This window comes from Chelonoidis abingdonii, chromosome 19 (genome assembly GCF_003597395.2).
Source record: "Chelonoidis abingdonii isolate Lonesome George chromosome 19, CheloAbing_2.0, whole genome shotgun sequence".
Lineage (NCBI taxonomy): Eukaryota > Metazoa > Chordata > Testudines > Testudinidae > Chelonoidis > Chelonoidis abingdonii.
This window is the reverse complement of record NC_133787.1, coordinates 36,525,755-36,553,192: the sequence shown is the minus strand read 5'-3', so window position 1 is coordinate 36,553,192 and position 27,438 is coordinate 36,525,755. Positions and strand designations below refer to the sequence as shown.

The 27,438-nt window shown below is 48.8% G+C and overlaps 1 protein-coding gene across 17 annotated transcripts in view; it reads left to right on the top strand.

Annotated features, from left to right (window-relative positions):
* The window catches only part of GSE1 (Gse1 coiled-coil protein), a 350,367-nt gene extending 323,878 nt beyond the window's left edge, over window positions 1-26,489 (top strand). For 13 of the 17 annotated variants that reach the window (XM_032793779.2, XM_032793781.2, XM_032793785.2 and 10 more), the window contains 12 exons: window positions 156-356; window positions 1,179-1,370; window positions 1,476-1,792; window positions 2,849-3,173; window positions 7,542-8,128; window positions 11,154-11,266; window positions 12,538-12,808; window positions 13,944-14,051; window positions 14,824-15,195; window positions 17,459-17,743; window positions 20,598-20,701; window positions 21,691-26,489. In XM_032793779.2, the coding sequence (XP_032649670.2) occupies window positions 156-356; window positions 1,179-1,370; window positions 1,476-1,792; window positions 2,849-3,173; window positions 7,542-8,128; window positions 11,154-11,266; window positions 12,538-12,808; window positions 13,944-14,051; window positions 14,824-15,195; window positions 17,459-17,743; window positions 20,598-20,701; window positions 21,691-21,825 (3,010 nt within the window). In that variant the 3' untranslated portion in view covers window positions 21,826-26,489. The remainder of the gene's footprint in view (window positions 1-155; window positions 357-1,178; window positions 1,371-1,475; window positions 1,793-2,848; window positions 3,174-7,541; window positions 8,129-11,153; window positions 11,267-12,537; window positions 12,809-13,943; window positions 14,052-14,823; window positions 15,196-17,458; window positions 17,744-20,597; window positions 20,702-21,690) is intronic. The other 4 variants (XM_075073679.1, XM_075073680.1, XM_032793780.2 and 1 more) reach the window with 1 other exon arrangement.
* Window positions 26,490-27,438: the final 949 nt, after the last annotated feature.

Here is a 27,438-nt window from a genome sequence, read left to right as displayed (position 1 = left end):
AACCACCAGCATCTCAGTAGGAGTTGCCCCTTCTCCGGGCTCTGCCTTGGGAGCCCAGTCCCTTCCCCAGATCCAAGCTAATGAGGCAATCCAGAGGCTTGCGAATCTCCTAGACTGGGAAGGTCACCGACTCTCCCTCCATCCCTCCCTGCCAGCAGCCTTCAGCGGCCTGTACACCATGTGGTGCCTCCCAGCGCGGTCACTGAAGATTACCTGCGGAGCTTCCGGCCCTACCACACCGCCGAGGAACTCCGTATGTCCTCCCTGCCGCCCATCAGCCTGGATCCGGCCACCGCCGCCGCTTACTACCACCCCGGCTACCTGGCCCACCACCCCTTCCCTCACCCAGCCTTCAGGTAAGCATCAGAGGCCAGGGGAGAGAGGGACGGCTAGGGGCTGGGCAGTGATTGTTTTTCTCCACGCGTCCAGCCGACAGCGGCTGCTCACCAAACCTTGCGGGGGCCGTGGGTTGAGGCAGAGCAGCAGTGCAATCAATTACCCTAGCGTCGGCTTTGGAAGCCACACAGAAATAAGTACACTTTATCCACAATTGATGGTTCCCTGGGTGCTTCAGTACAATGGTAATAAGGCATTGCAGGGAGGTCATTTACCACAGCAGCAGGGATTCCTGCGGCTGGGCTGATAACTAGCTCCCTGAGTGCGAACCCTTCACGGCAGGCTTGTATCTGCTCTGCTGCTAGGAGCAGTGCCGAAACCCCTTTCATTATCCCCTCGCCAGAGATAAAGGAAAGATCAGCACAGAGCCCAGGTCCCCCTTGCAGGCAAAGGATGCTGGGAAATCTCTTGCTTAGCTGGCTGTGCTTAGCTTTTCCCCAGAGCCAGAGGGCCCATCTGGTGCTTGTACCGCACAGTTCCTTTGGCATGGAGCCATGGCTTTCCACAGGTGGGCTTGTAGAAGGGCGGGAGAGGGGCAGTGATGGGAGCCGGCCTGAACCCGAACTGGAAGAGGCCTCCGAGGAGCTGCCGGACAGTTTGCAGTGGTAGAGTCAGGCCGGGACTCCCATCCCTGGGGGACTGACAGGAGCCTGCCATATGCATGAAGTCACTTCTCCCACAGCAGGTGGTTTCCCTTCAGTAGCCACATGCTCCTGGCCTCTGCTGCCAGCTGGAGAGGGGAGCTGTCCAGCTTTTCAACCTGACCCGTTCTCTCTCTCCAGGATGGATGACTCCTACTGCCTTTCGGCCCTGCGGTCCCCCTTCTACCCGATCCCAACCCCTGGTTCGCTCCCACCTCTTCATCCTTCAGCCATGCACCTCCATCTGTCGGGAGTGAGGTACCCCACCGAGCTGCCGCACTCGTCGCTCTCTGCCCTTCAGTCTGAGCGGATGTCCAGTCTGACCGCAGAGAGGTAAAGGACTCCATGTCCCGTGTCAGGTCGTGCGCAGCCCCTGGGGGCGGGAGGATGGGGAGGCCCATGGAGATGCTAACTTTGCTGTTCTGTTGGTGATTCCAGGCTGCAGATGGACGAGGAGCTGAGGCAGCGCGAGAGGGAACGCGAGAGGGAGCGTGAGAAGGAGCGGGAGCGGGAAGCCGAGCGGGAGAAGGAGCGGGAGCGGGAGAGAGAGCGGGAGAAGGAGCTCGAGCGGGAGAAGGAGAGGGAGCGGGAGAGAGAGCTGGAGAGACAACGAGAAAGGGCCCGGGAGAAGGAGATAAACCTGGCCAAAGCCATGGAGAGCCCATTTCTGCCAGTGGCAGAGCTGCACGGGCTGAGGAGCCATCCAGCAGAGGAGCGTGTTAAACCAGCCGAGCAGCTGACGCCAAACAGACCAGGTAATTCCCCCCACGCACTGCAGAGCCCTGGCTTGGAGCACTCCAGGCTGGCTCCTCTCCCAGGCACAGCTGAGCCAGGCCCCACTGGTAACTTCCCTGGGGCCTGTCCTTCGTGTGGGCCTTTTGTGAGAACTGCAGCCCTGGGACTTTGCATTGAGTTCACCTGGAAGTTCACTGCAAGACTCAACCCAGCCAATGGTACAGGGGTCGGCAACCTTTCAGAAGTGATGTGCCGAGTCTTCATTTATTCAGTCTAATTTAAGGTTTCAGGTGCCAATCATACATTTAACATTTTTAGAAGGTCTCTTTCTATAAGTCTATAATATATAACTAAACTATTGTTGTATGTAAATTAAATAAGGTTTTTAAAATGTTTAAGAAGCTTAATTTAAAATTAAATTAAAATGCAGAGCCCCTCAGACTGGTGGCCACGACCTGGGCAGTGTGAGTGCCACTGAAAATCAGCTCGCGAGCCGCCTTCGGCATGCGTGCCATAGGTTGCCTATCCCACAATAGGGAGTCACAAACCAGCCCGTGGTCCAGGATTTTGCCCCAGAGCAAATGACTGCTACTGGGTTCCTCTTGATTCCTGCTGAGCCATTTCTGGGCAGACGGGCTGCTCTTGACTACAGGATTGGATAGGCTTGCCCCCGGCAGTTTCCTGATACTAGTGACATACAAAAGCTTTGTCCTTCTCCAGCCGCCTCCATCCCTGAAATCCACAGACGGGTGAATTTAGCCTCCCAACCCCCAGATGAGGCAGGAAGGGGTATTGACCAAGATCCCCCGGGAAGCCTGTGGTGAGGTCAAGGCTAAAGCTTACATCTTGCAGCTGCCAGTCCTGGCTGTCATTGCATGTTAGTTGGCTTGTTAGTAGTCTCTGTGTTGGGGTGCTGGGTTTCCAGCAGGGATGAGTTCTGGGGACCGTTTCCATTGCTCTGCCTCATATAATGGACATTGCACCCAGTTGCCCACCTATCATCTGCAAACTGATTGGCTGGGCTGAGAGTAGGCAACAGTTCTCCCTGACGGCAGTGCATCCTCTTCCTCCTGCAGAGAAAACCAAGGATGCGACCATCCCAACTCCTAAGCCCGTCCAGCACCCCTTGCACCAGCCACCCGCCTCGCACCATCCCGTGCCCAGCCTCATTTCCAGCCACAGCGTCTTCCCCCTCCCTGGGAGCAGTGCGGCCACGGCTCTTCTCATCCAGCGCACCAATGAGGAGGAGAAGTGGCTGGCGCGCCAGCGTCGGCTGCGGCAGGAGAAGGAAGACCGCCAGTCCCAGGTATCGGAGTTCCGGCAGCAAGTGCTGGAGCAGCACCTGGAGATCGGGCGGCCGCCGAACCAGCCGGAAGCTGAGCACCGGCCAGAGAACCCCAGGTAAGGACTGACTCCAGGGCTGGGATGGACAGGGACTCTCTGGAGTTCTGGAATCGGAGGAGCAGAGCAGCCAGGCCTGGCTTGTGTGATTCAGGAGGCAACTGCTGACTTGGCCGGAAGCGCTCGGCTTTGCTTGAGTCCACCTAAGAGGGCTCTGTGCTGTGTCTGAGCAGCTGGGCTACCATGAAAGGCTGGCAGAGCCCCTTTCTCGTAGGGATGGGCTGGCTCAGACGGGTGGGCAATGGGTTAAAGTGTCTTTCCCCTTTAGGTCACTGGTTCCAATCTGGCCTGGGTTGGCAGTGACAGCAATTTAATATCTCCTGACAGCTGCTCAGTGGCCTGCACGAGATAAGTCTGGTGACCTTAGGCCAGTTGCTAGTGACTAGATGTTGCTAATTGCTACCCTTGCTGGCAGTATGAAAACCCTCAGACTGCAGGGGAAGCGAGCCACGGCACCCCCGAGGGGCAGCTCCTCCAAGATTAGGATTCAGGCACCCTGGCAGGGCAGGAGGAAGCAGGATGTGCTGCTGCCCCGCCTCGGGTCTGTTCTGGGGCTAACCGGAGTCCTGGGGCTGCAGGCCTATCAGTGTGGCACCGTTCACCAGCATTTACCTTTAGTCCCAGTAAATACAGGGGCAAAATCTCATTGCTATTTAATGAGAGGAAGAGTCCAGATTCTTTCCAGGTCTGAGTGCTCCATCAGCGCTTCCATCTGTCAGGCGCCAGCTGAGCCCCAGGTGCAGTGGGGAGTTCAATATGGTAGGCTGCCTTCCTGAACAGCCAGGAATCCTGGCCAGCCCCCTGCAAGCTGCGTGCCAACCCAGCTCTGCAGCGCAGCACCCCTCTTACCTTGCAGTGCCACATCAGCCCTTGGTGTTGGGAACAGCTCAGCAGATCACAAGGGGTCAGTGGGGCAAGAGTAGCATGCGGCTTCCTTCAACGCCTCCTGATGTGACTGCCCCTCTCTGTAACCCTGCTACCTTGGGGCTGATTGATGCTGCCTTTCTTGCTCTGTGGCTGAGCACTTAAGTGCTGCTGGCTCATCCAGTCGTCTCTGCCACTGGATTCCATTGTCATTTTTGGGTATCAAGGGGATTAGCTAAACTAATCAGGTATAAGAGGGAGCGGATTGCAGGGCTGCATAATGACAACGTGTCATTTCACTCTCCACATCCCCGTTCTCATCCCTCCCCAAACCCAATCAAGTAGTTCAAGGTCACCTCCACTACATGGACCAGAATGTGTCTGCATGGGGGCTGGGGGCTTCTTCTCCCTCCACCTCTCCCCAAGTGCAGGCTGGCTGGCGGGGAGGCTTGCATTGGAACGGTCACAAGGAAGCATGTGGGTGCTAATCTGCCTTGCTCAGCAGCGGTGCTGCGTCTCCCTTGAAGAGGACTCACTCATGCTTGACAATTGAGATGTCAGTCGAGCCGGTTAACGTCCATCATGACTGAATAAGAAGCCCTGCTACCTTGCCATGTCGGATTGAAGGCACATTGCTTCCTTGTCTTCTTAAAGGTCTATTAAACAAGCAGGCTGCTGTGACATGGGCCAATTTCTCCAGAGCTCTGTAGCTAGCACAGGATCGATCTATACTAGATAGGCCTGCAGAGCTCATGCATGCTGGCAGGGGGGAAGCACTCTAGGTAGGAAGTGGAAGAGGCTCGTCTCCTGCTCGCTGGGGGTGTCTGTACCTCTGCCTTCCACAGCTCCGTGGCAGCTGCGCTATAAATTGTAGCACTGATCTGAACTTGATGCTTCAGTGCACGGAGGTCCAGGGCTCTGAAGTGGAAAACTGTTAAATGCACAGCTTCAGCGCATGAAATATTTATTCTGCTAACAGTTTTATTCCTTTGCCGGTTACTTAAGAAGGGTTTCACGGTGTCGTTCCCTTTGTGCTTCTAGAGCGCTGAGTGCCATGTCTCTACCTCCTGGCCTTTGTTCAGCAGAACCTGGGCAGAGGCTGGATCTGGTGGTTTGTAGGTGGCTAAAAGGTAGATTTACCACCTTGGGTCCTGTATTGGGACCCACGCAGGTAAACGCTGCTTCTCTGGGGATCCCCATTGAACAGACCTCCAGGCGAGCACAGCAGCGCACCCGCAACACTCCCGAGGCATGATCAGAGCCGTGGGCTGGAAGTAAGGTATCTATAGGGGAATTGACAACTAGGGGGCTCAGGTAGCTAAACAAGCAATTGATAAATAAAAGTGCCAAGCTTAGATGGTTAGGATCCATGGGCTTGACCAGCAGGTATTTGGAGAAATGTTTGTGGATCTGAGAGTTTCTTAGCCAGGTGTTTAAGAACCAGAAAGCGTGTCCTATCTGGGCAAGAAAATACAGTCTCAAATGACTTAGATGACCAAGAACGAAGTGTGAATTGTTTGCAAACGGCCTTGAGTCACGACTTTGTTTTTTAGGCCAGTTGCTTATCAAATGCTTCTAAATAACAAAGCCATTGAGGGAGACTCCGGATCAGTTTGCAAATGATTCATTAACCCAAAAAGGGGGCTAAATTCAGACTAACGCTTATGCATTAGAAAGAGAGGAACTTGATTACTGACAAACTGGTCACATGTTGGCATTAAGGGTAACTATGCCACCTCAGTTCTTCCCAGTTCACTTATGCATTATCACTCACATCCTGCAACAGCTGATAATGGAGTAGGTCTATGCGTAATGTGAATGCCTTCCACAGTTGTATATTATCCACCGCAGTTAGTCAAATGACCACTAGATGTGGTGCCAGTTGCATTCAGAGGCAGTCTGCAGGCCCTTTATCTGGTTATCAAGCCTTGAAGATGCAGTTTAGCAGGGAATTGTTCTTCCATCCCAGAATTAAATGCCTTCATAATCTGAATACCTCTTTTCCTGCTGCCATCTCTTGGCTATTCCCCTGGGAGGCCCAAGATGTGTCCTAGGGCTTGGCTACACTTGCAAGTTAGAGGACATTAAATCAACCCTGGGCACCCTACCTCCTGAGGTGTCAACACTGGTAAGGCATTTAGAGCACCTGGACTCCGCAGCTGGAGTGCCCCTGGTAATCCACCTCCACCTTGCTGCGCCCTGGCTGAAACACCAGGGTGTCAGTGTGGACGGCGTGTTGCATTGCTGCACTGTAATTGGTCTCTGGAAAGTCCTGAAGTCAAGTGGCCACTCTGGTCATTGTTTTGAACTGGACTGCAGGCATGTGACTATTCCCTTTCAAAGCTCCATTTCTGACAGCGGGCATGCTTATCTGCTCCGGGACACACAGCAAACCATCACTGTGGAATGCTCCTGCTGCAGAGGCAGGTGTGTGTGTGTGTGTGTGTGTGTGTGTGTGTGTGTGTGTGTGTGTGTGTGTGTGTAAGAAAGAGAGAGAGAGGCGGGAGGGGGGGGCTGACGTCAGGGTTTCCCCCTTTCCCCGCCACTGTCTGAACTTACAAAACAGTATGCTGACACACTGCCCCCCAAAACACACTGTCTCTCCTCTCACATACACATAATACACTCCCTGTCATACTGCCCAACCCCATTTGAAAAGCACATTGCAGCCACTTGCACACTAGGATAGCTACCACAATGCACTGCTCTCTGTGGCATTGCAAGAGCAGCTAATGTGGCCATGCGAGTGAGCTTGCAGCTGACAATGTGAACACACGGCAGCGCTTTCCCTGCTGTGGTCTCCAAGGGTTGGTTTAACTCCCAGGACTCTATATCTGCAAGTGTAGCCATGCCCTTAGTCCTTACAGGTCACAGGCTATTGTTTCCTCACCTGGAGAATCACACCTCTCTAAAGAGCTCTTAAAGCTGCATTTATCAAAGTTAAGTGTGCAAACAGGCCCATTGTTCCCACTGGGGGGATGCCAACTGGGTGACCAATGCTGACAGATGCATCAAATGGGCCAGCAATGCAATCACCTCGTGTGGCTGTAGTGATGTGGCAGTTGCTTGCGGAGATTAGGTGAGGAATTGCACATGCATTTTTGCACCTATCTTTTTTGATGATCTGGCCCTTAAACCAAAACGAAAGCTGAATGTTTCTGGTAAAGTTAAGAAGGAAATGAGTGTGAAGCTCTCCTGTTGCTGGTGTTGTGTAGGGGCTCCCAACGCTGGTGTCAGGGGGCCCTGAAATGCACTTGCTTACACAGATCCGTTACTGAATGTGAGCCTCTCCCCCCCCAGGAGCAATGTGAAAGGACGCAGATGAGCAGCATGAGAGCAGCTTCCTTCTGTGAGGTCTGCTTTGGGTGACAGTGGCAGGGCATGACTGCTATGCTCTCCTCTTAGCAGACATCTATTCAAGTGTCCCCCAGTGGCACCAAAATTGTTGCTTCTATGATCCTGCTGACACCTCTCTAACTTATTGTGGGTCTCTTGTTTCTGCAGATCAGGACCAAACCGCCATGAGCCAAGTGGCCGAGACCAACCACAGCACTTTGGAGGGCCCCCTCCACTCATCTCTCCCAAACCTCAGCATCATCCAGTGCCCACCTCGCTCTGGAACCCAGTGTCCTTGCTGGAGAACAACATGGAACCGCGCAGGATCCAGGAGAATCACTCTCTCCATGCCGCCCACCCTGCCCAGTATGAACCCAGCCGACAAGCCATCCCCTTGGTAAAGGTGGAACGAGTGTATTGCCCCGAGAAGCTGGATGAAGGGGCCAGGAAGAGAGAGACACTGGACAAATACGAGCCTGCCAGGGAGCCTGGGGCGTCGGAACATGGTGGGTTCTCCCATGGGCCCTTCCTGGCAGAACTGGAAAAGTCCACACAGACCATCCTTAACCAACAGAGGGCATCGCTCTCCCAGACGGGGCAGTTTGCTGAGGCCAAGCCTAGCTCACCGTACCGGCACCCGCTGCCCAGGGCCCATGACCCCATGTACGTTTATGATGAGTTCCTGCAGCAACACCGTAAACTAGTCAGCAAACTGGACCTGGAGGAGCGGAGGCGGAGAGAAGCCAGGGAGAAAGGTGAGTGCCTGCACTGAGGAGTCCCTCCCAGGCTCAGTGCTGCAGTAGTGCTGAAGATGACATCTCACTGAGGGCTTGTCTACACAGGATGCTGCTGCACTGCGAGCCAGGGTGTGAATCTACAGCCTGCTAGCTTGCTGTGTCACAACACCCTGTGCGGCAGTGCACAAACAGGCCGGGAGGGTGCTTTGACTTGCTACACTTCACAAACAGTAGTAGCCAAAGCCCACTCCTGGCCGGTAGAATCAAACCCCGGCTTGTCGCGCAGTAACGTCCTATGTAGACAAGCTCGGAGAACAGAAACAAACGGAAGCAGTGCTAAAGGAAATGAGCTACAGAGCCCTTAACCTCTAGAGCAAAGGCTCAAACCCAGCTGGGATCAGCAGGGGATGAAAGTTGTGACCATCTGATGGCTGATCAGTGGCCTGCGTGAAATTATTCGGGATGGGGATATCTTAGTCCAATTCCTGCTGAACAAGTCTCTGTCTCTCTCACTCAGCCACTACCATGGCTGGCTCTCACTGGCACCCCTCTCTGTCTCCATGTGAAAGACAAAGATTGAATGAGCCGTGTTCATTAGACGGGGTTCCTCTGAGACAGGGGCCAAATGCATTGGCCAGGCAGCACTCCCATTGGCCCTGCTCTGGAGATGAAGAGAGGACTGGAGTTTTCAGGGCTGTGAATCCTGCTCCAAACACAGAAAAGCAGCAGCAGCATTTTCACTTCCGTTGGGAGGGGAGTGTGTGCATGTGTATTGTCCAAGACAATTAAATAAGGACAATAACACCTTTTGATTCTGAACAAGCCCTGGTAGTGGGGTCATGTGTCTCCCAGGGAGCTAATTGACACCTCTGCTGAGCAGACAGACCACACTGCTGTTCCCACTGCCTATAAAAATCACGCTGAAAGCCAAATCAGAGCAGCTCTGTAAATCTTCCGCTGCAGACATGCCCAATTAATAAATGATGAACTGAGGCTAATAAGATAGCTTTAAATATTAATAGGACTGTACAAGCAGGGATAGGAACAACAGAGGGAGGAGACTGCTCTGCGGTGGGGAGAGGGGGATTTGGGGGATGAGAGCTACACAGTCATTCTCAACCGAGGCTCGGGCCTGCAACTGCTTCCAGGCTGCTGCTGTCTCTGCTGCTGACACATGCTGCGTCTGATGACTGGCTCTTGGCTCGCTGGCGTGCTACAGTTCTCTTCTATTCCCTTTTGGTTATTTCTGCTCTGCACTTGGCCCACCTCCTGCCTCTGCCCATTAATTCTTTGAAGCTAGTGGAAGCAGCTGACGGCACAATAGGCTGCTACGCTGCCGTGCATGTGAGCCTTGTCTCTTGCGACCTTGGGTACTGTGCCAGGGTGGCACGCTGGTCACTCCTGCAGTGCACAGATGCTTCTGCCATAAAAATGAGACACACCACTCCACCCCCTCCCTGCAGAAGGCTGCTTTGTAGTTCATGGCTTCCATGTACCCAGGAGGAGATCCTTATCTGAGGCTATTCAACAGGGCCTGAACTCCTCACTGACCTGGCTGGGCATATCCGAGAAGCTGCTTTCTTGTGACAGGCAGGGAGCAGTTACCGATTTGCAAGGTTGCAGATGTTTAATCTGAACAACTGTTGATGCTGCAGACTCAATGTGTTGCAAATTCTACACGTGACTCCGAATGCTTGAGGGAGGGGCCTGGGCAATCAGCCACACTAGTGGGGAGCTGGCAGCTGCAGAGCTTTGAGTCTCATCTCACACTGGGGAAGGCCATTGGCTTCGGGGAGCTCCTCCTCGTATGCAGGGATTCTGATCTCGTCTGCAGATCAAAATCAGCTCCCAGTGTATTGCTCAAGTGTGGGATGTCAGTTTAGTTTGAGTTCCTCTGTCAGCAGGAAATAATCTTGAAAGATCAGCTAATATGATCACGCACAAGCCTGTCTAAGCACACAGACATACATGCCTATTCTGCATATTCAGTTACCATGACTGTACATCCAAATGACCAGTGCACAATCAAATTGTGTCTCTAATCATGAATCCCCCTCCCATGGGATTCTTTGTAACATGTCCAACTACTGAGCAGCCTAAGACAGCTGCATTTATATGAAAATCAAATCATCAACAGCCTGTCAGGGAAATTATTTCTTCTTCTCCTCCCACTCCAAAACCAAAAGGACCAAGCCCCAGGATCGACAAGCCAAGAGCGGTCTGAGAACTCACCGATTCTCCACTCGTCAAGACTAGAAATAGAAGCTTTATCCCATTGGGAAGGGGACTTCCCAGCTCTCCACTGGGACCCACAGCACATTCTGCTAGCCTGTGACAAGTCCCAAGATTTCAGCCATTTATGTGCTATTATTCCGGAGAGAAAAGCTGTTTTGTGGTGAACATGTAGAGATTTATTAGTGATAATTCCCCACTTTTGCCTCCAAATCCTGGCCACTTGCCTTCCTGGTACTAAAAGCAGCTGCACTTCCCAGGTGGAGGCTTATGAATAAAAGACCAGTGATAGCTTAAAGCCTCTTTGAAACATTTCAAAAGCAGGCTTTCTATGAGACGTTTGGCACGTAGAGAATATATTCCCCACGCATCACAGATGCAACCCAAACTGCTGCCAGTCACCCTGGCACCCCGTGTGGTTCAGGTAGTGACGTAAGTACATGCACACGTACCCTGGATTGTTCCTTTCCCCGTGTAATGGGCCCAGGGAGACGGACTGAAATGCACTTGTAGGCCTATTGCATGGCATGGCCTTCAGCCCCGAGGGTACAGCCAGCCGCTTCTGTGAATTACACAGCTGGCTGAAAACTGTTCCTGCACGGAGCCCTTTGTCCAGTCACAAGCCCTTACAGCTGAGCAATTCTTCCAGGCCTGCTTGCTGAGCCCTCCTGGCGTGTCACTGGGCTAGGATTTATCGCAAGCTACCCAAGTCTGAGCTGATAGAGCTCTGGTGGGTTCTCTTGGTGGGAGGAGGGAGCTGTCTGTCCCACCTCTTGGCTTCACCGTCCCACTTTGCATCTTTCACGCACAGGCTACTACTATGACCTGGATGACTCCTACGATGAGAGTGATGAGGAGGAAGTGAGAGCCCATCTCCGGTGCGTTGCCGAGCAGCCCCCGCTGAAGCTGGATACTTCCTCGGAGGTACGCCAGCTGGCTGATCCTGCCGAGGTTACTCTTGAGCCTCTGTGGCCAGTCCTGTGGGTGAGGTGCCCTGAGCCAGCTCAGACTCTGTATGGTCACTGGGCACTATGGGGCAGAGCAGGCTAGGATGCAGCCATGGTATGTTTCTAGCCCAGGAGCACCATTGAGGACACTGCGGCTTTGCTCTGTATAGATTCTCAAACCTTTCCCACTGCAGAGATCAGTAAGTAGCAGCAGCAGGGGGCAAGCTGCAACAAAGGGGCACAGTGAAAGGATGGAAGGGGTGTTTTCAGACAAGGACGGTGACTGGGCGAGGTGGACAGATACAGTGAGGGGTTTCAGAGGGTTGATACAGAGGAGAGACTGAGCTTTTCTCAGCTCGGAAAACGGGCTGTAGGATCATCGTCCTCTCACTGCCTCACTACACCAGCAGGCTTAGCCCCCAGCTTGCTTAGCCCGTTGCCAACCTTTGGAAGAGGGCCTCTATTAATATGTAGCCCACTGCCCTAATCGTCTTCACAGCATTTCACCAACATTGACTACCTGTGTGAGACAGGGGAGTGAGGATTTATTACCCCATCGGGCAGGGAGGTAAAGTGACTTGCTCGGGGTTGTAGAGAGAGACAGTGTCCGAGCCATAACCTTCCCTTACCCTTAGTCTGTTTGTGTCTTCAAATTGCAAGTCTTTCTGGGCAGGGGTTGTCTCTTGTCTGTGTCTATACAGCACCTAACACAATGGGGCCTCAGTCCCGACTGGGGGCCTTGGGTGCTCCCATACTATAAATATTTAATATCAACAACAGGAGGAGGAGTGCTCAGAAGTCTGCCTTCCAGTCCCATGTCTGGACCACTAGCCTGCAGCTCTCTGATCTGAACAAGCACAGTGGTGCACTTTCCATGCTCCCTGCTGACAGGCTGATTCAAGCTGAATTGTCTTCAGCATTTAGGTTGGCCACCAATCCTGTCCCCTTTTCAGGTGGCTTATACATCTGTGGTTTGGGAGGAACTGAACAGCTCGTTCTCTGTTTAAAAGACGCTGGGTTTCCCATGCCATTGATTTTAGTATTATGGATTCCTTTCCAGACTGCGTAAGTGTCCCCAGAAAGCAGTGTGGTGTACATGGAATTATACCCCCAGGAACCTAGCTAGATAGAGAAATATATGACAGGGAAACATGACAGCAGCAGATTCTTCACTGTTCAGCTGAAGAAAAGTCCCACTGAGCTTTGAAACTATTCATTTATGTGGCTTTTCCCATTGCCAAACTCCAGAAATTGGAGTTCCTGCAGCTTTTCGGCCTGACCACCCAGCAGCAGAAGGAGGAGCTGCTGACTCAGAAGAGGAGGAAGAGGCGGAGGATGCTGAGGGAGAGGAGTCCATCCCCTCCCACGGTCCAGAACAAACGTCGGACGCCCTCACCGTGGCTCCCACTCTCCACACGCTACAGCCCTGACGAAATGAACAACAGCCCCAACTTCGAGGAGAAGAAGAGGTTCCTGACCATCTTCAACCTGACTCACATCAGCGCAGAGAAAAGGAAAGGTACAGCTTGATCCGTGCAGGCCCGTGGGGAGGGATGTGGTGTGTTGGTTTCTGCAGATGAGGTTCTAGGTACATATACGGCCCCGTCACTGTGGTATGAGTGAAAGGAGGGGGAGCTCACAGAGCTGGTGGCCATGGGCTTTAGAGCAGCACTAGGAGAAATGTCTCAATTCCATGAACTTCTGTGTCACAACATGGTGATGGTCTTCTGCCCTGTGATGATGCGTTGCCTCATGGTGCTGTGACTTTCCTCCTAAGAGATGAGCAAGCAAAGTACCACCTCCGGTCCCCACCCCCAGTTCCATTAGTCGGGAGGGGGGCGCGCTGCAGTTTCTCAGCACCTCTGCAAGACAGGTCCTGAACTTCTGGGACAAGTGTCACTAGTCTGAGTTGAATATGCCAATTTAAGTCTTGATTTGAAGGTTTTCGTTCAGCTACAGGCTGGGTGGAGTTGTTTTGCTTCTCCGGTAGATCCAGCCCATCCTGTTCCTGGTCTGTGCTTTGGTTGTGGTGAGCAAAATGAGGGCATTCTCCACTGCCCAGGAATGAAACTCTTTGGTGCTGGGGCGTCCCCCAGCTAGTGTGATAAAAATGGGCATCCAAAGGAATGTTTAATTTGCCATCCAGTCATGCGCCTAAACACATGAATGCTATCTCTGCCATGCAACCCATCAGCAGCCTGAGGGGAGCCTGCTCAGTGCTGCAAGAGAGTAGCATGGTTCCACTGGCCAGGCAGCCCCACCCTACCCGGAGCCAACACACCTGTTGTTCAACAGGTTTGGATATCAGCTAAGCTGATATAGGAAGCATCCTTAACCCATGCTCACCACCACCACTAGGATTATGGATAGTGCTGTATGCTGCTGAGTGGGCACCAGCGGTGACTTCCTACCAGTTAAGCAAAATGCCCATTGCAGGCTCTGATTTGTAGCAACTGCAGAAGTCAGTTGATGTTCCTGTGCTGGCCAGGCGCCATGTTCATGTCTGTGTGCTATAACTCCGGTGAGACTAATTTCCCATGTATGCATTTGCAAAGCCGAAAGTTGCCCTTGTGCTGTCTACTTGCGGCATCTTCCTACTTATCTCTGCTCCAACGGGCAATGGCTGCACTAAATCTCTGCTTCTCACCCCGCAGATAAAGAGAAACTGGTGGAAATGCTCTATGCCATGAAGCAGAAAAGTGCGACGGCAGCAGTGGTGGTGAAAAGCTCCCCGCGGGACAGTCCCAGTCTCACCCCAGCTGGTAAGCAGCAGGGCAGAGGAGCTGATGGGGATGAGCCAATGGACAGACCTCCATGGTGCTCCTGAGAATTGGATCAGAGGGTCTAAAGAGTGCGCATCTAATGGGCCTGATAATCCTCGTGCTTTGACTGGTTTTACTTTGATGTCAGTGAAATTACCTCAGCATGAGCGAGAGGAGAGCTGGGTCCAACCAATAACCTCTTCATAACAGAACTGAATATAATGGGCAACATTCGCTAGTCATTCTGCCCATTCCCCGCTCCTCCAAGGACAGACAGGTGGCTTTCACAGTAACTGGTTAATGGAGAGTTTGTTGAAGTGATGGAGAGGGGAGGATCAGGCCTTTAGCAGGCTTGGTGTTGAAACACTTCCTGGGTCAGATTTTCAAAGGCCTGTACAGCATGTGCAGAGCCCAGTTGGGGTGCCCTGGGGGAGAGCTGTGCACAGTCATGGGCCAGACAGTCCAAGGTGCAGTGACTTGATCTGCAACTGCAACGTCTGCTGGGGGTTTTTAGAGGTCCTTTAGCATTACAGGCCCACCCGACTATTGGCACAGGATTTCTCTTCCAGCCCAGCCAGCTGGAGGAAGATCTATCCCATGCTGTGTGAATGGACCTTCTAGAAAACAGCAAATCAACCCCAGGGCAGCGTGAGAGCCTTCCTCAGGGCCATGATGTGTCCCCTCAGGGCACGCAGGGACATTCGAACCAAGCGTCTCCTCCGAATCAGTCCCAAGCACCACTAGTAACTCTGTTATGTTTTATTTCCCAAAGAACTCCAGGTGCAGCAATTTCCTGTGGATTCAGATAAACCTGTTGGTATCACCGCCTCCTTGCCAGACACTCAAAAGACATCAGAGCCCAGCAGATTAGAACAGCTGAGACCCCACGAGCTCCAGAGGGCCAAGGAACCAGCTCCGGTCTCTGCTGAGAAGCCTAGGCTGAACGATGGGCACACCGGGAAGAAGAGCCTGAGCATTTTCAATTATGTCAGGGGCCCTTTGCCTAAGGATATCCCGGTGCCACTCTCTCACAGCGTGAATGGGAAGAATAAGCCATGGGAGCCCTTCCTAGCTGAGGAATTTGCACATCAGTTTCACGAGTCTGTGCTGCAGTCCACACAGAAAGCATTGCAGAAGCACAAAGGTAATGGGATAGACCCAGAGAGGGGAGACAGCGGCGGTATATGTGTACAAGTAAGCGCACTGCACCGAAGTCTCAGTGAGGCTTCCATCTAAGCTCTAAAACAAGTGTCCACACTTTTGCACTTGTAAGATTCTGCGCACACACTTTTTTCCTCACCTGAGTTTTAGCACGTGCAGATCCTGAATAGAGGCCAAATTTTATTTGCTTGTACAGTGTCAGGTATTTGGACATCAGAACCTCCAGTTTGTGTGCACAAAGGACATCTGCACATATACGTGAGAGTTTGTGTGCACAAAAAGCTAGACCTGAAACAGAAGTGGATGCAAAACTTGTGCATGTAAAAATGTGGGAGTTAGTTTAGAAAGCCTGGCTATTGGTACAGATATAATGACAATGATTCCTCAGCCAGCCATGCTTTTGTCTCTCACGTGATCTAGAAAAAGAGTTTTAGAAATGACCATTATGGGAAGAGAGAAAAGCACATCTGACTGCCAGCCATGTGGGTACTCAATGTAAGCATGAAGCACAACCTGTTTCTGGAAGGTATCAGGAAATTATGAATACATCTGTGCTCTCCAATCACTGAAACAGCCTGAACAATTACAGTAGGAGGTAAAATATGGGAACTTCATGAGAGGCACTGAAAATATGGCTCACTTACAGAAAAGCTCATTAATTTCAGTGGGCAGAAGTAAAGTTACTATAGTGTGTAGGGAGCAGCTGTTAACAGAAAATTAAAAAAAAAGTATTAAGAAAGCAGAGAGGAGCAGCGTAAAAATAATGGAGACAGTACAGGACCATAAATGTATGCAATGACTGGCTCAGAGAGCCATTAAAACGGGTAGGCAACCTATGGCACGGGTGCCGAAGGCGGCGCGCGAGCTGATTTTCAGTGGCACTCGCACTGCCCTGGTCCTGGCCACTGGTCCAGGGGCCCCTGCATTTTATTTAATTTTAAATGAAGCTTCTTAAACATTTCAAAAACCTTATTTACTTTACATACAGCAATAGTTTAGTTCTATATTATAAACTTATAGAAAGCGACCTTCTAAGAATGTTAAAATGTATGGCTGGCACGCGAAACCTTAGATTAGAGTGAATGAATGAAGACTCGGCACAGCACTTCTGAAAGGTTGCCGACCCCTGGATTAAAATCTACTGAAGACATCTCCAACACCGAGGAGGAGAAGTTAATCTTATAGATGAATTAATAACCCAAGGGCCGCATATTTGTTAATGCAACCTGATCAAAAATGTTTTTAAATAAGAAGCCTATGTTAAGGGCACATGGTCAGTGATTAGGTCACTTGACTGACAGGCAAGAGACTGGCACTCTAGTCCCAACTCTGCCACTGACCTACTGTCTGACCTACAGCAAGTCACATCGTTTCTCTGCACCTTGGTTGTTCCTCCTGCCCTGTCTCTCACCTGGCCAGTTACAGTCTCACCCTGAAGAGCTTAGGGGCCACTAGCGCTATGGTAATACACAAAAGAGTTGTAGCATTGTAGAAAAGCAGTAACACATTTCCAGGCGGGTGTGCCGTCAGGAGAGGGTGAGGATTAGAACAGGATTGTGAAGAGAGTTTTCTTGCACTTACTGCGCCTTTTGTTACGAAGGGTGTGAAAGGGAATTTGCAGCCTTGCATTTGACATTCTCTTCACACTGATGCAAGTGCATGGAGTTCATTCACTCATCCGTCTTAGATTTATCAACCAGCGTGATTCCACATGGGTTGCCCGGACAGTCAGGGTCAGGCTGTTCCTCACAAGCAGGGAGACAGAGAATTCTGATCAGACGCTAGTGGCCAGGTGAGCCACACCCCAGCTCCCACATGCCTCTTGTCTCCAGCAAATGAAGAGTCAAGCTTCTTAGCCTTCATGGCCGCCTGGTACAGTAACTAGACACTGCTACGAATCTGATTGTCAGCGGAGCTTCAGAACCTGGCCCCCACTTGTGCATGTCCACCTGTGTGTATAGGTGTTAGTGCAGAGCAGGTGCATGCACATGGAGGGAGGCCAGGGTTGGAAAATCAGTCCTAATATACTTCATTGCAGGGCATGCTTTGACACCCAGAAATTAGGCTGATCGCAGGTGGTAGCTGTGGAATTAGCTTATGTCAACTATCCGCACTGGCCCGGGCCTTGAGATGTTTTCCAGTACTGTGCCCTGTTTAGTTTGAAATGGCTTCTGAGGACATAAGAAGTCTTCTTTTCTCTTTAGTTCTGGCTGATTGTTTTCTGTTCTTGCTTTTCTTGCTTCCAGGAAGTGCAGCAGCACTTACTGCAGAGCAGAACCACAAAATTGACACCTCTATCCATTACAACATTCCTGAGCTTCAGACCTCAAGCAGGGTCCAGCTGCCTCAACAGAACAGGCAGCAAGACACCCCACTGGCACGAAAGGGGCTCATCCCACCCGAACAGGACAAGGATTCTGACTCAGAGGGGGAGGAGGAGGAGGAGGAAGAGGAGGAGGAAGAGGAGTACCCTAGACCTAAATGGCAGGGGATCGAGGCAATCTTCGAAGCTTACCAGGAACATATAGAAGGTAAGGGAAAAGATTACAAATGGGACATCAAGGCGATTTCAAGCCCTCCTGTCACCTGGAGGTCTCAGTCCTATAAATGAGAGTATGGTATTTCTGCTACCCTCTCAGAGGGTGCGCACATCACTGCATTTTCTGTTGTGTAAGAGGAGAAGGGGGCATGTTGGTGAAACTTCCAACTTCAACCTCAGCTGGAGTGGAGGACTAGCAGGGCTACTGCTGTCCCTGTTGCTGCCGTTGCTTGCTTGACTGTGCTCTTTCTACTAATGATAAGAACTGCTCTGTGCCTAGTAGTTTCTCAGCACACTGGGTTCGAGACTTGGCTCTGCCATCGACCCACTGGGACCTTGGACATGTTACTCTGTGCTTTAGCTTCCTGATCCGTACCATGGGGATTAAAAACAGATCAGTCTCACAGGTGAGACAAATTTATTCACATCTGTCGAGCACTTTGAGGTCCTCCGACGGAAGGGGCTGTGGAAAAGCATAAGGCTGTTAATTAGCAGAGGAGAGACATAAAGGCAACAGGTGTGTATGAAAATTAATTAATACGACCCAGGACCTTAGAGCAGTGTCTGTAAGGCTGTACAGGGAAATGGAGTCTGGGTTCAAGAGCGCAAAACCCCTTGATGTTTTTCTCCTTAGTCTCCTGCTTTATATTCTTGAAATGTGTCTAAAAATAACCCCACTGATGCACCACCTCAAGCTGGCAATGGAGATGCCGTACAGGTGTCAAACGGTGACCTGGTGCACCCTCCACTGTGCCTCAAAACAATCAGCTAGCTCAACCACTGGCATTCACTGCACCCGAGGGGCTGTGAGTCATTTTCTTTTGAACAACACTTCACTTAAGGGCTGTCAGTCTCATCTGTGGAGAGAGACACTGTAGGAATTACAACACAGCTAATTACCAAATGGCGAACTGGAACCAAGTCTCAGGAAAACACAAATGCAGATTGATCACCAAGTCTTTCCCTAATTTATTGCAGTTATAAATACATGTGTAGGCTGCAACTCAGAGTCTGAAATAGGATTGAGGCATCTTTTACCATTACTGGTGAATCTAATTTAATCTGTTTTCCACAGCACCCATCTCTGGTATCCACCTGATTCTCCAGCTCTTAAGACTCAGGTGTTTGTTCATGCCACTGCAATTAGTCCTCCGTGATTAGATGGTTATCAAAAATACACAGCAACCTTTCAGCATCAATACAGCTGGCTAACCTATGAACACCTATGAATGCTCCACACATTCAGTGCTGAACAAATTTTGCTACATGCTGTTCTATTTTCCGGCGCTCTGATTATTCTTTGTGTTCTTGATAAGATGATAGAAATATTGAACAGAGTCCAGTGGATCGGCTGTTTTAGCTTCCCCTCTCATTTTATCACGGCAATAAATCCTTTGTTAGTGTGCAAGACCCAGTAATGTTTCTGATACCCTGGACATTAATTACATCTCACTTACTTGGATCCTTATGAATACAGTTTAAATTGTCTTTTAGAAAACTGAAAGGTGCTGTTAGCTTTCTCAAAGGAGCTTCCGTGGTGTTTTTTCCATAAGCTGTGGACCCTTTATTTGACATCAGGCTGTCTTGCAAATCAGTTCTTACTTTCCTTTAGAAAATGATGGTACTCATTTGCATTCCTGAGAGCCTTTCATCTTGGAGGATCCCCAAGTATTGCACCAACAGCACCACTATAATGGAGCTACCTCTGCCATGGGTGGTGATAGTCATCTGGCTCAAAGCAGGCTGCGCATGGAAGGAGGAGTTTTGGACAGGAGTACAGTCCTGCCTTAAGAAAAGTGGTTTTGGATGGTTAAACTCCACACAGAGCAGACAGAGTCTCTGTTTAAAGTGTGGAGTCAGAAAAATGACAGGGAGAAAATGGACTTCTCGCAACAGCTCTGTTCCCTGTATATATTCGGACTCCTGTCTGATGCTATAATAAGCTTTTACTCCTGTTAGCCTTGCAGAGGCAACAGAGCTGTGGGAGAGGAAGCTGGATGCTATATTTTGGCTCACCCATCAATGGAATCTTTGTTCCAGCTGCAGAGCCTGTTCTTCATTCCCATGGTTTTTAGGCACCTAGTTGATGATGCACAAGCAATAAAGAACCCAGCTTGTCTCTCAGATCCTAGGCTGTATTTTCATGAGTGGCAGTTCAAAAAATCCTTCCTTTATGCAAACTGAGCACATTTGAAATCAATGGAAGATAGGAGTCTAAACACCTTTAGGAGCTGGGCCTACATTCTGAAGAGGCAGTAAGCCTGGAACCAGCACCATGCTGCATTCTAGAGGCACTGTAAACAGCCTGGAATTTATTTTAATCTAGTTGGAAGGGCAGAGTTAATTCTGCTGGAATAGGAGAGAGTCTGGCAACAAGTGTCCTGCCTTAACTTTTTACAGATCTGTCCAGTGTGCCAGTGCTTGGTTTAAAGAATGCCAATGGTCATTTCTGGTGAACGCACAAATGAACACCTTAGCAACATTGTAGCATGGCACATAAATTTTAGCAAAAAGGCCAAGATATGGAGGACTCTTCCATCCATGAGGTTATGTAGTTTGCTGCACAGTTTATCATTGGCTACAGTGGTGGTGTCCTTAATCTCCATGACATAATATGGTGAGAACATTTCAGTAGTGGTGGATGAAGGCTGAGAGGTCCATGCTGGAGCAGACTGGCACGTCTGACATCTTACCTCTGGCAGTGACCTTCTGAAGTTTCAGAAGGCCAACATCAAAGGTGAGAATTCCGGAGCCTGGTTTGGGAATGACTAGCCATACCAGAGATGCTATTAGCCAGATATTCTGATGATACCAAGCAAGGCTGATTGTTGCTCATTTGCTTGCAGAACAAAACCTGGAACGCCAAGTGTTGCAGACACAGTGCCGACGGCTGGAGGCTCAGCACTATAGTCTCAGTCTGACTGCAGAGCAACTGTCACAAAGCCTGGCGGTGAGCGATGGACACTTTGACATGCTTGGGGAAGGGGGCGGGGGGGAACCTACTGGAACCCCAGTAGAGGCAAATTGGAGTCTGCCCTTGGGAATGTGCAGGAGAGGACAAGAGAACAAACACATGACACGTGTAGTCGTGTTGCTTATTGCCCTACTGGAAGGCACTCAGACACTATGGTGATGAGTGTGGTGTAAAAACCGGTATCGAACAGCAACTTCTCAGATGACCTACTGCCCATGTGTATACAGCATCTTCTGGAATAAAAATGCACTAGCAAGTATCCTGCAGACAGGGTCGCTATAAGCAGCATGACCCTGGTAGCAAGGAAAGGAGACCCATCCAGAGTCTGTGCAACTATAAACAACTTACAGGGCAGAACTGCTCCCCTGTGATTCTCTGTGCTTGCTCAGTGCCCCTAATCAATAGGAATTCAGCATGTGCAGGGCAGTAGGGTTTATTATAACACTTGCCGTGTAGGATTTTTTAAATGCAGCAGTACAAGGTTTGCCATCCCTTTTCGTTTTCTGTCTGGCCCACTGAAAAGCTGGCTGCAGGGTTCCCCATCTCTGCACCACAGGAAAAACACATGGGCTGGCTCCAGCCAAGGTTGGATGTCAGGATCTCCATTCTTAGGGCAGGAGCTATGAAGCAGTAGGATGGACAAATGTAAGAAGGAACCGTGCTGAGAAAAATACAGATGCCACAAAGTTTGAGGAAAAAATAAGCTCACTTATTCAGGGGAACTCAACGGGACTACCCCAGCATGAGAGAAGAATCAGCTCTTATGATTTGATCCAACTTTGCTGTCGTTTCCATCTGCCCACCAAACCACCCAAATGTTGACTGCAACAAGCCCAGTGGCCTCCCCCTGCAGAAGAGCATAATATATCCCCCATAGATGCACACGCGGGGAGAGAGGCACTACATGCACATACCAGCATGTCAATGTCCCCCTTTTCACTTAGTTTTTTCCTATTCCCTTACAGGAACTAAGGAACCAGAAGCAGAAGATTGTCTCGGAAAGGGAGCGACTTCAGGCCGAACTAGATCACTTGAGAAAGTGCCTTGCGTTGCCTGCAATGCAGTGGTCTAGGGGTTATTTCAAGGGATATCCCAGGTGACATTCCCTTGCACTAGGCTGAACATATAGTATAGAAATAATAATCTATTTTATTACCTTGAATATTTAATATTTTTCACTGGGAGGTTTGAAGCTAAAATATAAATGGAGAATGTGCCATGCATGGAGCAAAGGATTATGGGATCCAGAAAAAATACCCACCTGTATCTTGACTTCAATGCAACTGAATCTTTGCAATTCTGCAAGCAACCCACCCACGAAGGCTAGATTTTGTTTAATTTTAATGAGGGGTGCTTTTTTTCCTCCTTCCCCTCCACTTTTTAATTATTTTTTTAAAAATCTGATAAGACTTCATCAACAACACTAATAGCCACCTCCCTGTAGAGGGGGTGCTGTCCACACACAAAATCATTCTTTTGTTGCCATATTAGTCCAACTACTGTACCATGGGGTTTGCCTATTCTTCATTGGGAAGATGGTGTCTCTCGTGTTAGAGGAAGCTGGGTACACTTTGGAAAGCAAATGAACTGTGTATCTCAGATATGGAAAGCTGTGGTAGTGATCTGCAGAGTAACAAGTCCTGGAAGGAGCCAACACAGCTTCAGAACTTGAGCCTTTCCCTAAATCAACAGGCTTTCCAATGGAAATGCACTTCGCTATACAAAATAAAGTGAATAAACAAACCGAAGGTACCTTTTTATTACTGTTTTGGGGGGTAGGGAGCGGAATGTACAGAACAACAACAACAACACCACACACACACACCCCTAGAGAGAGAGAGAGACAAATTACACACCCTAGTGGGTGAACTTTTCATACAAACTCAAACGATTTTGCAATTAAAACAAAAAAACAAAGTCAAAAAAGGTGCTTCAGCCTTGTACTGTGTATATATTTAAAAAGTTTTGTATGTTTTTATTACTTTAATTATTGTTATAAAAAGCTTGCCATTTTTAATATGTTTCTGCTTTTTTTTTTGGCAAAATACCTTGCTTTTAGTGTTTGTACTGCTGCTGGTCAGGACATGAAAAATATTGAAGTGTTTTAAAAGAATTTAAAAAAAAAAAAAAAAAAGCTTTCCACTGGGGCATGTGCTATCACTTCTGTTTTTTGCTTTGTGTAGCATCAGTTACTGGTACAGAAAATTCTGTTACTAAAAGGCGAGGAATTAATTATTCCTTACTGCCCTTTCACTGATTTTTTTCCCCCCTTCAAGCACTTCAAAAGTTACATTACAAATATGACCAGCTGCTACTAAAGGGAGTGGAAAAGTCTGTGTTGGGAACAAAAGTTCAGGAACTAAGTGAACTGTTTGGGTCTGTGATTCAGCGTTACTGATGTCTTTCAGCGCTCTGACAAGTAATCTAGAAAATGTTTTAAATGGGGGGAGAGACTGCTTGTGTTAGCAATGAGGTGTTAGAGAAGGACAGGAGAGGAAGCAGCGCAGACTGAGCTGAATTTCCCGTCCTTTACTCACATGAGAAACACCAGTGAGAATAGGGAGGAGGAAGTAGAAATTCTCCCAGCTTGCCCTGTCTCTTCCAGGTAGTTATTCCTCAATAACAGTTCTGTGAAGTAGGACCTCTTTCCCAAAGAGCTGGCTTGAAGTTCACTTTACAGTTCGGTTAGCCCTAACCTAGCTGAGCTCTATTCCTTGTAAGCAGCGGGGGGGCAGCTGCTGGCAAAATTCAGTCTTTTTGGAACAGTGCACAGGAATTGATTTTGTTTTTTATTAATTTCTTAGATGGGTGAGGGATACTGTGGGTAATAGGCTTCTGCTTCCCCTACTTCCTAGCAGCTAGCAATAGTGCATTAGGTGTTTCCTCATATAGCCTTTGCTGTGCATGTTTATCAGGAATAGTTCATCTTAAACTAAGATGAAGTGGCAGCAGGAGGAACAGCACTAACAGGCTTTTCATTTTCAGCTGTAAATTAGACAGGAAAGGCTATAGGTGTACATATCCCATTCCCCTCCTCAACAACTACTGTAGCTGTTCTGTAGCTGAGGGGAGGAGTCATGGGACAGTTGATGAGGGCAAAAGTATCACAAACATCTCTGATCAAAATCTACATACTACTGTTGTCTCTAGACTTAGTTGGAGAGGTCTCCTTCAACAGCAGATTTTAGAAGACACCTGTTCTGTTGGAACAGTGAAGCACTTGGCATGGAAAAAGAGCCTCTAGTAATCACAATACACTCTAGACAAGGTTCATGGCCGCCTGTCTCCATGTTATTTGCTTTAGGTTTCTTACAGTCCACACTTGAAAGGCAAGCTGTTTAAACTATGTCTACATTACACAGCTTTTAGCAACACAGCTGTGCCACTACAGCCCTACTGCTAAAAGGCACGCAGCGCAGTGCAGCCACTGTTTAGCAGCAGGAGCGAGCTCTCCCACTGACACAAACTTCCCCACCGAATGAGCAGCAGTAGCTTTGTCGGTGGAAGAGCTCTCCTGCCAACGAAGTGCTGTTCACACCACCGCTTTTTGTCTGCAGAACTTTTTTGTCGTTTAGAGGTGTAAAAAAAACACACACATACACATCCTGAACGACAAAAGTTTTGTCGTTCAGTTTCCAGTGTAGACAAAGCCTGAGTCTATTGCTGTTCTTCAGAAGAAACATTCACGTTGCCCCCGGTACATCTCAGGCAGGGCAAGGGTTGGCATATTGCATTCCTAGAAGCTTTTGCACCTACATGTTGTCAGATGGCAGTGACAGCTACTTCACCTTCTTGCATGGCTCATGATTGAGGGGCTAGCCAGAGCGAAACAATGAGGGGAGAACAAAGAAAAGCAATTCCATGGACCACTATTTAAGTAACGTCAACCTGTTGTTAGATGCAGCATGTAGAGGCTATGATTTTTCTTTAGCCATAGCTCCTACAAACACGCAGTGCAACCCTACTACAGTTTCTACATTGAAGGCTCTTTTTCCTCCTCCCCCCAGGAGTACCCCCAAGACAATCAGATTAAATAAATCTAAGGCTGTAATGCAGCATGAACAAGGAAAAGGACCAGAAAGGAAAGCTGGAACTAATACCAATTTTAAGCCATGCAATTCTACATTTTTCCCCTTTTGTGCTGGTATTTAGGGTAGTGCAAACAGCAAACCTCCAGCCTATCTTGGGCCTGTTCCATTTTGCAAATGAAAGAAAATAAAGCAGTCACTGACTAGTGTCAATTTAGCTTTACCCCAAAAGCTGAATGATGAATTGTATGACTTCTCATGTGTGATTCTTCTTTTCTGGTGGACTGACACTATTTCCCATCTGGGAGATTGAAGATCAGACAAAACTACAACAACATATACAATAGGAAGAACAGGAAATATTACACAGCACAGTTGGCTTCAGAGCTGATTTATGCCACTCTGGTTTCAAAGTATTTACATGAAGGAACTTCTGTCTTCCATGACTAGCAATGTCTTCACAGCAACAGGCCTCCAGTTTTCCTTTCACTCGGAGGGCAGAGATCTTCTTTAAAGTGCCATTATGGGCAGGCAAGTGACTAGAATACTATGTGATTTTTAAAGATTTACTCTTAGTTGATGCTTTTGTTATCAGACTTGCCTATTTTTACAACTTAAAGTGAGACTATTTTTAATGCCAAGGCAGGTTACTGCTAACCTGAAACTAAAGCCATAGCTTTCCTCCTTCATACACCTTCCACAGTCTTCTAGCATCAGAATTTAGTTAGCAATGCTTCTGCTGAGGTAACTAGAATTTAGCTTCTGGTGTTCTGTCTTGTAACTACTACACTACTGACAGCAGAAAAAAAATGTGAGTGGGTACTAGGAGATGAGCAGCTATGACTCAGAATACACCAAGCAGCAATATAATCCTGTTTTTAGAGTCACTTTTCTAATCATAATTGCATTTTAAGTACTGGGGGCTTTTTTAAATGAATAGGGCTCCGTTTAAAGAAAGGAAGTTACCACTGCTTTGTGTTTAAGAGCTATTGTTGCATGTGCAAAAAGTGCATTAAAAAAACAAACAAACCACACACATTCTTGGTTTAACTTATCTGTTTAAGAAGCAAAAGCACTTACAGCTGACACTTCTTTAAACCAGATTGCATAGCGAGCCTTTGGCCTACTACCTGCCAATTCACAAACTTCATGATAATTTTTAACACAGAAAAATACACTTTATGGTTAAATCACTGTTTCCCCTCCCAGCCCATGATAAAAAAGTTCAGTCAGGTTATCCATCAATTTCAATACACTGGAAAGTGGGAGTTCACAAGCACACCACCAGATGGCAATGTTTAGGAGCCTGTTTGAAAATGTTACTTTGCTTAGCATCAATTCCTGAACTTGAGTGTTGATTCCACCCCCATGCCTCACATAGAAAGGAGCTAATCAACTTCTTCACCCAGTGCTTAAAAAGTCTCAGTAATACTCCCCACCCTCTCCCTTGCCCCAAGGGTCATGTTGACTGGTTGTGTTTATTTGTATGTACCCTGTGCAGAATTGCTAGAGCAGTAAAAACCAGAGCATGGGAGGGAGAGGCAGAGGACAGAGGAAGCCCAGGCCTGCTGGGGGCAGTTTAGATGCTGTGAAAGAAAAATTAAACCTGTTCTAAGTGTACTTGTTTGAATTAATTGTAATGTAATATATTATTTGTTGAATGTAGTAATTAGGTATTTATGAATATATTGCTGTAATTTCTGACAACATCCAAAAAATAAAATTGTCCTAAATCATGGCAAAGGATTGTTTTTCCCTCCCACGAGTGGATGGAAAAGTTACACTGATCCAGCGTGAAGGACAACAAGTGCAATGAACTACCATTATTTACAAGACTCAAGCAAAAAGGCATTGTGTGGTTGACACTACATCAGGGCATTAAGCCGGTACCCAGCCCAGGCTCTACAAGCTGATTTAAGGCAGGGGTGAAGCATCTAAGCAGCTTACACATAGGTCAGGGGATTTGTTATTGCCGAAGGATCAAGTCAGTCCAGAGTATCCTACCTCATGTTACAGCATCAGATACATAGGCCACTTCACTCACAACCACCTGACTATAATAAGATACATACAAGTTAACCGGGGACTATATACGAGACAGTGGGATAGCAAAAACAGCATAAGGGAAGCTCAGAAGGGAGAAGATGGTGGGAGATATTTGGAAGACAGTTCAATTGTTTGAGAGTAAAGGCAGTAGGGAAATATTTGTGTGAAGACATAGGGAATGTTATGGTGATTAAATACTGCTGCCTGATGAGAGCCATGGACAAGAGACTTGCTTTCCACTGAGTGAAGAGCAGCCCCCCGTACACATTAAGACCATAAGAACGGCTGTACTGGGTCAGACCAAAGGTCCATCTAGCCCAGTGTCCTATCTACCGACAGTGGCCAATGCCAGGTGCCCCAGAGGGAGTGACCCTAACATGTAACAATCAAGTGATCTCTCGCCTGCCATCCATCTCCATCCTATGACAAACAAACAGGCTAGGGACACCATTCATTAGCCATTAATAGCTGTAACCTCCATGAATTTCTCCAGTTCGCTTTTAAACGCTGTTATAGTCCTGGCCGCACAACCTCCTCAGGTAAGGAGTTTGACTGCGCGCTGCATGAAGAACTTCCTTTTATTTGTTTTAAACCTGCTGCCCGTTAATCTCATTTGGTGACCCCTAGTTCTTGTATTAT